Genomic DNA, 11,873 nt, shown 5'->3' on the forward strand with positions numbered 1-11,873 from the left:
CTGGAATATGCAAGGACTTTTGAACAGTGGGCTTGACCCACTAGGTGGTAGACCAGATTCTCACTGCCAGCCTGTGACATCTATTCCTCTGAGAAGTTCTTAATTACTTGTTGGCAACTGGTTGCCCTTCTGAAATGGCCCCTCTTGAGATCAACAGTTGGAACAAAGAGTTTAGTGAGGGTGACTGGTCTAGGAGGTAGACTGGACTCAAGTAGCACCTGAATACAACACGAGAAAAAGTAGAAAGTTGTTGCATTTGTTCTTTTATTTATTTTCCAGTAGCTCAACTTTGTTGCCTCATTTTCAGAGTTCTTGCTGAATTTGAACAAACGCTTTTTATTGCTGTCATATTTCTAGCAGCTGGTTTCATGAGTGGCATTTCTACAGTGTGTAGACGCCTAACTTATAAACCAGGATTTATGTCAAGGCAAGAAAATTAGCTGTAAAATGACCACATGAACGCAGCGTTCAAACATGTTTCTCAACCTGAAGAGCAGTCCTCTAAGAGCCATGTACAGAAGGTGAAGTCTCGAAGTGAGCTCCCTTCAAATGTGTGAGTTACTTCACCTTGTTCTCTTCTCTCGTGCACCCCTCAGGTTGAGCTACAAGATGTCCTTGGGGAGAGACATGGAGCTGGAGCATTTTGACGAGCGGGATAAAGCGCAGCGCTACGGGAGAGGGTCGCGGGTGAACGGATTGCCCAGCCCCACCCACAGCGCCCACTGCAGCTTCTACCGCACCCGCACCCTCCAGACCCTCAGCTCGGAGAAGAAAGCCAAGAAAGTCCGGTTCTATCGCAACGGAGACCGCTACTTCAAAGGGATTGTCTACGCCATCTCCCCTGACAGGTTTAGGTCCTTCGAAGCTCTCCTGGCTGATCTGACCCGGACTCTGTCTGACAATGTGAATCTGCCCCAGGGAGTGAGAACAATCTATACCATTGATGGCTCCAAGAAGATTTCCTCCTTGGACCAGCTAGTAGAAGGTCAGCAGTAAGATTTGGAGGTTGAAAGTTGTGTTTGAGTCAGTGTTTGCTTGTCTAATCTGTTAAGTCTTCCACAAATAGCTAATGATATTGTTGTTCTTATTGATAAAGGGTCTTCAATGATATAGGTAGAATTGTGAATAACAACTTGTGCCATGAAATACTGTTTTCTGGCAATTTTTTTCCTGTCTTGTTCAAAGTGTATAACTTTCTGTTAACCTAGTGTTGATAGTCCTGGTTCTTGAAGATTGCACCTGCTGCTTCGTTTGAACTTGCATATTTAAAAATTCCAGGGAGAGTTTAGTCAGTTAAACTTGACTATATTGATTTGGCTGATGAAACCTACGTGAAATTCAGTGCTGATGGATTTTTAAAAGTCAGTCTGTCTTCACCTAGTGAAGAGCTCCAACTCTTCCCTACAAGTAAACATGCCTTGAGTAAAACACTCTCATTTCATGGAGTACCATAAATGTAGGAAACCTGTTAAAAGAGTAATGTTTTAGCCATGGTTCAGCTGGGGCAGATTGTTAATTTTTCTCCCCTGTAGTAGTTCCCTTTCCCTCTTCTCCAGTCTGCTGGCATCTTTATGTTGTTTTTAAATAAGGCTTATGTACCTGCAGTATAGAACATTACCAGTGATTTGGTCAGGACTGATAGGTCACTGTCAAACATTGGAGATGCCAGTTGCTAATTGGCCCATTGCCACTGAATTTATCACTCAGTCAGTAATAGTTTTGTGACTATACTGACTGCGTTCAAAGAAAATAAAGGTGGAACAATTTTTTCATTGTTTCCATCCTGCCCCTGGCCCCACTGTGCCATGGGTAAGCCTGTAGCCACTGGACAGCCAATTTAGAGTTGTAACAGAGACTGTAATTTCTTTATGGTTTCCATTCTTAGGAGTGGATGAGGGAACTTGCAGTATCAGGATGTAATGAGAGGGTCAGAAGAAGGCTACTGTGGGGAGAGAAGAAGAAAAAAAAAAGCCAAATAAGGTTTCTGAAAGAGGAGCACATCTTTGCATAGCAGGTGTTCAGCACCATCAAGTTGTCTCCCTTGGGTGTCATAGCAGAGGAATTTAAGGAAAAGTTTTGAGAAGAGGATATTATTATTGATAATCCTCCTTGCCTAAAAAGGAGAGTAGGAGACAACGTGGAGATGCTCAAACAGAAAACTGAAGTGATGAGTTGCCCTATGTAAGTAAAGGTTTCTGGGGTTAGGACCATTGGGTTGATGACATGGAAAGGAAACTGGCCTTCAGATCAATGTAATGAATTCCAGGACAGAGTTAGAACTGTGTTTGTCAGGGTAGTTTTTAATTGCTGGAGAAAATCAATTTCTGGGAGGAAAGACCAATATTCATCAACATCTGTTTGAAAGCAGTGTTTGTGCATTTTGTTCTCAGTAGTGTTATAAATAATTGTGCTTATTTGATTGGTATGCTCATCAAGAAACAAGTATCATTGATGTTAATGTTGGTTTGCAGAGCCTTTTGCTGCCAGTTAGAACCAGCTTTTGAAAAGAGAGAACTGAATACAGAAATAAATTCAGCAGCCTATAAGACTGGTTTATTTTGGCATCCTAGAGAAGAATAATACCAGTTATAAATCAGTCAGTCAAAATAAATGACAGTACAAGAGCATAAGTTTATTTTAAAGAAGAGCTTTGGGAATTCTTTTAGTTCTGTGGGATTGTATTCCTTACCTTTACAATGAACACATCCTCCCTTCTTGTGTGTAGCTCCAGCTGGACAGTGTTATTTTCTTGTGCCCTTAACACTGTGGGGTTTACAGAAGTCAGTCTTTGTGTGCAAGTAGAGAGCTACATCCTTGTTCCACCTCAGAGGAGGCTTCTGTCTGTTGGTATAAAACTATAAGGAGGGTTGTTTTGTGCTCTTGCCCTCGTAGAGCTTCACTGTAGAGTACAGGTTCATATGTTACTAGCTCAGTGATGGTTTATTTGTAAGCCCTTCCCACCCTTTACTGTGCAAATTTATTAGAGTTTGGCCAGTCTGGTGCAGCATTAATTAGCTTGGAGCTGTGCTTTGTGTTTAAATAGCTGGAAAATCACTTGATTTTTGCCTCTTGCCAAATGACATTTGTGCTTAAACTATTGAAATACAAAGCATTGCTTTCTACATGGTGAGACTATTCCCTTACCGTGTGAGTTAATTTAATGAGACTGTTACAGATTTAGATTTTTTTTTTTTTCTGGCATTGATTTTAGTGATTGTGTTGTAAAGTGAATGTGTAAGGCCTTGATTTGATGTTGGTTTTTCGCCTTTATGCCCGTGAGGAAGTTACTGTACTCTTACCTTCCCATATGGTAGATGAAGACAGAGAAGCAGCCAGCTCCTGTGGGGAACAAGACAGCAGCCACTGTCTTTGATCCCAGTGCTAAATACATAGAACTGCATGAAAGATAGTCCCAAAGGAAAGAGATTCTAAAGGAGCTCTTTTGCTTCAGTAATATTTAGTTCTGTCCTGCATGCAATTCAGAGCTGGCACGGCTCTGTGCTGCTGCTGTAGGTTATTTTGAGGTGCAGGGATGCAAATTCTCTTTATTTGAAACTAGGAGCTTCCCGAGGGTTTTGTGGATCTTTTTTGTGTTGGATTCTTTTTTTTAATTTTTTCTAAAAAACTTGGGACATGTGAATTTTGTTGGAATTTGGTAACAAATTGTTACTGTAACTTCACCTGTACCCTCACATGAAGGAAAGAATGAGATAGATTGAAGTTACCTTCTTTTTGTCAGATGTGATGTTCAGGACCCTCTTACTTTTAAAAAATGGTTTCCAAATGTGACATGACTTTATTCCCTGGGCATGACATATAATCAAAGCATGTAGAAACAGGAAAGATGAAATTGCTCTTCAGGCTATGTTGTAAACAAAGTCTCAGGAGAGGACTAAATACCTTTTGCTAAAAGTGTCCCATCTTTGCAGCTTGAGTCACGGGTGGACTGATGGGACTTACCCCAAAATTACCATTGAACAGTGTAACAAGAACAGGAATAGATAGAGCAGGATGACTGAAACTGGAGTATTTACAGTTTTTACTCCTGGAGTCCTGCTGTGTGGAACAAAGACCACGGATTCAATCTGTAGCCAAAACTGAATCCCTTTCTCATTAATCTTTATTATAATATTCCCTTAGAGTCTTGGGTATGAACAAGAATCAATTGTTTTAGGTTTCCACAGGACCTACCACAAAAGTTGAACCCTGCAGCTGAGAACTGTCAGTCAAAGACAACCCAAAACCCTCAAACCAGAAGGCTGAGAGAGCACTGGGAAGCAACGTTGTCACATGTCAATACTGGGTGCACTGCCAACTGCTGTAAAGGGTTGTATGTGTGCGTGCACATTTTGTGTAGGCAAAAATAGTTCTAAGGATTAATCTGAAAAAGAAAAATGAATATCTCTCAGGGATTATGTCAGAGCTGCAATCCTTGCTGAAGGAGCAGTTTGCAAGAGAACAAACACACCAGTTTTGAAATCTGTAATGGCTGTAACTGGCTAATAACTTGTGAGAGATGTGAACCTCACTGCGGTGAGCAGAGGGGCCAGTGGGCCACATGAGGACTATGGGAAGGCTCCTGCAAGTGGAGGCAGGCAGTTTGTGTTAATGCAGCAGAGGAGCTGCCTGCCTGGGGAGGTTTTGACAGGCAGTGTCCCCTTGCTGAAGTGCTGGGCTATGACAGAGCTCCTGATGTTTTATTGTGTGTGGTATTGCTACACCCACGCTCACCTCTTTCCTCTTATCTCAGCTGTTCTCTCTACTACCTGCTGCTGCCACTGCCTCCTTGACTCTGCCACCTGCTCCAGCAGTGCTGATGAGAAACCCAGCCAGGCCAGACCACAGGAATTGATTGTCATGGTCTCTGATGCACTCTGGAGCTAACACTCCTAAATCACACCTACCTCAGCAGCTGGGAACTGATGGCCTGAAAAGAATCATATGCATATGTAATATGCTATCAAAATAACAGTAGTGAAGTATCAGTTTAAATGTTTGTAGAGCTGAATCTATGTGGACATTTGTTTATAGGATTGAATTTACATTGGATATTTACCATGGACTTGATCCAGGGCTATCAAAGTTAGTGAAACTTGGACTGGATCCTGTGGCAGAAATGCCTGCAATCCTTATATTGTTTAATAAACAAACAGCTGAATAATCCTGTTTCATAAAATGGCAGTGGGTTGTTCTGGCACTGTTTATTTGATTATTTTATTTTATGATTTTGAGAAAGTTCATCTGTTAGCCCGTTGATTCACAGTGTGTCTTCCTTAACTGCTTTGAAGGTCTCATGGTTTCTTATACTAGGTGCTTTCCAGTTTGTGTTTTTTTTTTTTTTTTTTCCTATTTAAATGTGTACAATGCCTATCTTGCTTGTAGCAAAAGTGCAGGAATTTGGAGGGAACACACAGGGAGGAAGTATGTCTTCATTTTTTCACTTGTCTTTTGATAGCACAAAAAAGGTTTTACTCTGAGCTGAGGAGAAAGAATGATATGTGAAAAAAGTCCCTTAAGAGATCTGATTTAAAGTTTCTGGTGCATCTGATTGCTAGGTGAACATGGGTAGGTCAGCTTCATTTCCTGTAGATGCTTCATCTCTTTTGCCCCGTTGCATTTTTTTAGGCACTGCAGAAAGACAAGGTAGCAGTAATGTATTTTAAATAGGTTATTGCTCTATTAACTAACACATTTGGGAACTATCAGGTAGTAACTTATTTGGTTCAGGTCATCTTCCTTTTGCAATCTGCTCTGCGTGGTGAGGGATAGTCAGAATTCTTTGTCCTTTCCCCTGAGAGATTGCTCTTCTGCCTGTTGTATGCACAAAAGGAAAGGAGAGGGGGGAAGTGAAGAAGGGCAGGGGTCCCTGTTGCATGGGGTGCTGGGGGTGCCAGTCCCTTCCCTCTTCTCTTAATCTGTTTCTTGTCCTGTCTGTTGGGGAAATGGACCAGAATGAATGACTACTGCATTGAACATCCTCACCATCAAAGTGTGGAAGTACACCTTTAGCACAGGAAAACAACGAAAATACTCTTTTTTAGAATAATCAAGACATTATCTCTTAGTAGTGAGAATGTCAGCAAGCTGAAGGAAGCCAAGTGCTAACACCAATGTGGCAAAGAGGGGGTCAACACTTCCATCAGGAAAGCCCCAGTACTTACTGGCAGTGATTCAATGTCACCTTGGCAGCCACCTTGCACACTGATAGTATTTTTTGAATTATATTTTTATATTATGTTTCATGTAATGAAATTCTGTCATGATCTAGAAGAACTATCAGTGCCCCATGGCTCTAGCAGTTCAGCTGCATTGAATTTTGACAGATGTGTAACTGCAAGTATTAAGTTTTGTTTGTCCCTTTTTGTTTGGTTTTTTTTTTTTTTTTAGGTGTAAACCATGTTTTAGGATCTGTGCTTTGAAGAGGTAGGAAGGCTATCAGGAAAGGGATACTTTCTAATATTTAGCAATGACTTTTTTCTTAAATGTTCCAAAACAGCTGGGTGTCCTCTTTTTCTTTTTCTAATGGTTATTAATACTGTAATCAAGAGTCAAATTTTCATTAGTGATGGCCCAGAGTAGGGAAAACCAGCTCAGTGCTGGTATTGCCTGTCTGCAGATTGCAGCTTCTCTCTCCCCTCAGGTACAAGTCATAAGAGGGATTCAATGTCACCTTGGCAGCCACCTTGCACACTGATAGTATTTTTTGAATTATATTTTTATATTATGTTTCATGTAATGAAATTCTGTCATGATCTAGAAGAACTAGCAATGACTTTTTTCTTAAATGTTCCAAAACAGCTGGGTGTCCTCTTTTTCTTTTTCTAATGGTTATTAATACTGTAATCAAGAGTCAAATTTTCATTAGTGATGGCCCAGAGTAGGGAAAACCAGCTCAGTGCTGGTATTGCCTGTCTGCAGATTGCAGCTTCTCTCTCCCCTCAGGTACAAGTCATGAGAGGGAGGCTCTTCTCTGTGAAGCAATTGTAGCCAAAAGGTTACAAAAAATTTAAAAATTAAAGAATTAAAAAATTATGTCATCACCTAATAGTTCTGATGAGGAAGCAATAGTTAAGGCACACAGTGGATTTATTGGACTAGTAAGTCATGCCCCTTGTGAAACTTCTTTGCAGTCTTCTCTCCTTAAGGTAACTGTGGAAAAGAAGAAAGGATGAAAATCTAGATTGTCCTGAATAAAACATGAAATAGGTGAAGGCTTTTTGTACTTATTGAGATTTCCTCTGCATGCAAACACCACGGGCACTAATGGATTAGGTTAGACATTGAAAGTTCTGACTCCTATCAGGGTGGGTCCTACATTCAGAAAATTTAAGCTCGTACTTGAGTGTTTCTGGTGTTTTAAATACTTAAAATTTGCTGGATTTCACCATAAAAGTGAGTGTGTTGATCTTAAGATAGATATAAGATACTTTTAGAACATAGGGGTTTCATCCATTTAGTTTTTATTCTTAAAGGCCTGGTCCTAAGGACTACTGTGAATGAGAACTGCAGTCCCTGGCTAGCATCTCTGAAGGTTTATAAGCCCAAGCACTTTAAGTGTAAACAGTCTTAAATAGCAGCATTATAGGACAGGTATCTGTATTTCTGTTTTCCTGTATAAAATAGCTCCTACTAAGGATATTTCATCTTAGAAGGCCCTGGATACTCTACCTCTGCCCAAGAGGTACCCAAGAGTATCAGATATGCTGTAGCAAAATATAAGCTTCTTCAAGAGAAAAATATATATCTCTTGGTGCAGATATTTTACTGATGTAATATTGTAGTGTTAGAAATGAAGAAAGGGAAAATGGAAACAATCTCATAACTTCAGTGATTGTGCTGGTCTTTTTCACAGTCATTTACACAAAATCAGTTTTGTAATGAATAGCTGGTGTACTGTTAAACACTGCAAGGAACCCAGCTGACTTTTAAATAAAACTGATATTAAAAAGCAAGCTACCCTTTCAAGAGGGGAAACCAATAGTTCTTAATAAACCAAATGTAAAACTTCTGGGTACATATATTGCCATTTGTTTATGCACCTACCCTTTGAGAAGTGAGTTTTAATGTGGAGACTTGTTTTTAAACAAATAATTATTTCATGCAACAATTAAATAAACTCAACAATTTCTCTGATGGCACTGAACTTGAAAATCTTAAAGGTCTCTTCCATCCTAAAGGATTCTATGATTCTATGATCTGATTTTCATTCCTTCCCCTGCCTCAAAAAATGACAACAACAAAAAGAAGTTGCTGGTGGATTTTAAGTCTTTAATTAATGTTTTAAAAAAAATGTTAATTTTATGGATGTGGTGTTGTGGGTGCATTCTGACCTTGCAGTAATTGAGTAGCTAGTGCTAAAAATATTGGTCAGGGACATGGATAAAAGAGAATATGTACTGTTTGATCAGTCTTGGATCATTACTGTGGCTAAGCCTTTCTGTGGTTACCATATATATCTACATCTCTCTTTCTCATATGTATACAGTGGACAAAAGGAAGAGCTTACTTTTGTCTCTTGTAAGGTTGGTGTAAGCACTCCATCTTAGATGCCTTTCTTAATGCATTAGATGTTACTGCAAAGTGCAGATTAACTTGAATTCATGTGATGACTAGCAAGCAGTGGAATGTCTTACATCATCTCCCACTCTCTAGTAGTCTGCTTTAAAAGAATCCCTTTTTAAAAACAAAAGAAAAACATCAAAAAAAACCCCAACCAACCAACAAATCGGGAATTTTTATGTTTCTTGCTTATCTTGTGCTATAATTGCTCCATCTTCTCACGTTGCTCTGACTTCTTTGTCTTCCTTTGGAGTCCTTCCACTGCCTTTCTGATAATCAGTGTACAGTGTGCGACTGCCTCACATCATACCAACAGCCTAGAACCCCTGTTGCATCTGAGAACTCATGTCCCAGTGGATCTCACCCCCTTTCTACCTGTGGTAATTCTATACCTGCCAGCATTCCTTGTGTGCTCTGTTGTCTGTGGAACTGGGTTGGGTGCCCTGAAACCTTAAACTTTTTGTCTAGAAGTAAAATCTAAGTGCTTTTTCTTTTAATAATTGAACTACAAGTCCTCTCCCCTTAGGGCAGGGATCATTAGGAAAATCTTTGGTTCTTATGTGTTTTTTGGACAAGTTTTGTTCTGGTTTAATTCTAATGCCTTGGGCTAAACTGCTGACGTGAAGGCCTCTATGCTGTTAACACACACTGAACTACTGAACCCAAAAAGAATTAAAACATCTCAGATGTTTTTGTGGCATTGGTCAGGGTAGGATTTTACATTATTTGTAATGGAGTTTAGCTGCAGGTTGCCAAGAAGGTGCTGGATGTAGTATTGCTTTCTCTGTTGTTTTATTTTGTGGCCAGAGGATGAAATGGATCAACTTGTTGCAAAATTAGTATTGTCTTTGTTATGTCCAAAGAGATCACCAAACTGATCCAGCTCAGCCAGCAGTGCAGTCCCTCAGTGAGGCTCAAGGGAGAGGTTGGGAGCACCCAGGCAGGTGCCCCTCTCACAGCTGGGCTGCATGAAGGTTTTAAACAACAGGGGTGTGCTGCTGTTTTCTGGATATCTTCTTGTTCCCCAGAAATTGTGTGAATGTGGTATTATTGAAAATATTTTACTGTAGTTAATGCTCCCATAGAAATATGACCTATAATCCACTTTTTTTTTCTTTAAAGTATAGTAAATTTACTGTGAGGAGAACTCTGTGATTATTACTTTGTCTTGTTTCCCCCCCATATTGTATATTGAATCAGTAGAGTCACACAGTGAGTTTTCTTGCCTAGACACATGCTGGGTGTATGCTGCTTAAAGCCTTAAATAATCAAATGTTAACCAACCTCCTATGCCACTTCCATCCACCTGTTATAGAAAGTCATCTGTAACCTATAGTTTTTGATAATATTTCATATTATTTCCTCTGAAGTATTTGGGGCCTGCTGTTTTTTTTTTTTTTGTTTTAAAATTCAAGCATGAAGACTGGGAGACTACTGTGCTAGTGTGCTGGGGCTGGGCAGGTGATTAGATCTGAACACTACTTACTGACAGCAGCGATCCTCACTGCAGATGGTGTTTTCTGAAAAGAAAATGGTTGCTTTCAAGGATTTTGTAACAACATTTTCTGGATGGTTAGCTAACAAGTGATCTTTAAAAGATATTTTATAGTCTGTAGCATTTGAGAAGGTGTGAGATCAAGGCTTTAAATGCTGTATGCACTGGAGATCAAGAATGATAAGAATAATGTTTAGTAATTTGGGAAGTAATTTTGGTATTTCTGGGTTTTGTTTTTCTTTTTTTTTTTTTTTTTTCCCTTTCCTTCTACCTCCAATCTGACTTGCTGGTCTGGCACTTTTGTTTCTGCAGGAGAAAGCTATGTATGTGGTTCCATAGAACCCTTCAAGAAACTGGAGTACACGAAGAATGTAAACCCAAACTGGTCAGTGAATGTTAAGACAACTTCTACTTCTCGTTCAGTGCCGTCTCTTGCCACTGCTAAAGGAGGTACTCCAGAAGCAAAAGAGAATAAGGATTTCATTAGGCCTAAACTAGTCACTATCATCAGGAGTGGAGTGAAACCACGGAAAGCAGTCCGGATTCTGCTCAACAAGAAGACAGCACATTCATTTGAACAGGTTCTTACTGATATAACTGATGCCATCAAGCTGGATTCAGGGGTGGTTAAACGCTTGTACACACTAGATGGAAAGCAGGTAAGAATTTTCATGATGGTCATTCTCAGCATAAAGAAAATATAATTTTCCAAAAGGAAAAAAAAAATAGTACATGAGTAATAAATTACTTTTCTCTAGAACATATAACTAGACCTTCCACTGCTTATAGTGCACTTAAGATCTGTGAGCAGTTCAGGAACATACTGGGAAGCATTACTTGGCCTCAGTGATGGTCTTGCCATTTATGATAACTAATAACTCTAAATCTGTCAGTGGAAAGTGTGATGTGGTTTTGGCTCTGTATGCCGGAAATGTAGGATGAAGGATGTCATTTTAAAGAAGCTCATTCTGTTAACTTGTTTCAGCTTTTTCTTGCAGCAGTTTTATGAGTCATTGTACTTGTCTTTCCATAAACTGTAAGAACAAACAGTGAGGACACATTCCACCATGATAAATGCAGGCCTACTGCTGTCCAGAGTGACCAAATGATGAATCTTACTGCAGCTAGAATGGACTGTGAAGAAGGTGAAAGCTTAGAAAATGAGTGAGTTTTTTTTTCCATTTGCTGGAAAACAGGATAATGTGTGGTGGCCACATTTACTGAGGAATCTCTTGTAAGTTACCTGTTATTTCTTCTAGGAAATACCTTCAAGCAGTGTCTGTTTTTTGCTGACTTACTAAATTGCAGTAGGGTGCAATTTTTGAAACACTTCCTATTGAACTTGGGGATGGAGGGACAAGAAAAATATTATAGGGTAATCCTACTTCTTTTTTGTCTTTCACTTTGTTTGTAATTTATCTACGGACGTGTATTAATTATAGTAAAACTGGAGAATCTGTTAACCTGGTGAAGGGCAAGACTAATTTCAGCATGACCTGAATTGATTTAGAGCAATGGTGACTCTAGAGAAATAAAGCAGATACTTGCATTTACAGATGTAACTTTTTAAACAGAAGAAATGATAGAGATAAAAAGCGTGGGTAGAAAGATGAGTGAACCATCTCCCTGAGAAGCTAGAAGTGCTAGAGCCCAAAATATTTCTGCTTTAATATTGCCGTGTTTTACAGTTTCTAGACACAGCTCACAGTGTAGCTTTCAGGAGATCCTGCAAGATGTGCTTGATACAGGTAGATGCTCAGTCAGCTGTACCCAGTGGTGATCCTGACGTGCCTGCAGGTACTGGGGTTAATATGAAAGC

At 39.7% G+C, this 11,873-nt stretch overlaps 1 protein-coding gene across 1 annotated transcript; it reads left to right on the forward strand.

Annotated features, from left to right (window-relative positions):
* Positions 1 to 597: 597 nt before the first annotated feature.
* Positions 598 to 10,713, forward strand: LOC103771836 (serine/threonine-protein kinase DCLK1-like; the record flags this gene model as incomplete). Its single annotated transcript, XM_008939152.1, has 2 exons — positions 598 to 985; positions 10,367 to 10,713. Coding segments are annotated over exons 1-2 (723 nt in total), but the record flags the coding sequence as incomplete, so codon positions are not given.
* Positions 10,714 to 11,873: the final 1,160 nt, after the last annotated feature.

This window comes from Merops nubicus, unplaced genomic scaffold (assembly GCF_000691845.1).
Source record: "Merops nubicus isolate BGI_N331 unplaced genomic scaffold, ASM69184v1 scaffold8204, whole genome shotgun sequence".
Lineage (NCBI taxonomy): Eukaryota > Metazoa > Chordata > Aves > Coraciiformes > Meropidae > Merops > Merops nubicus.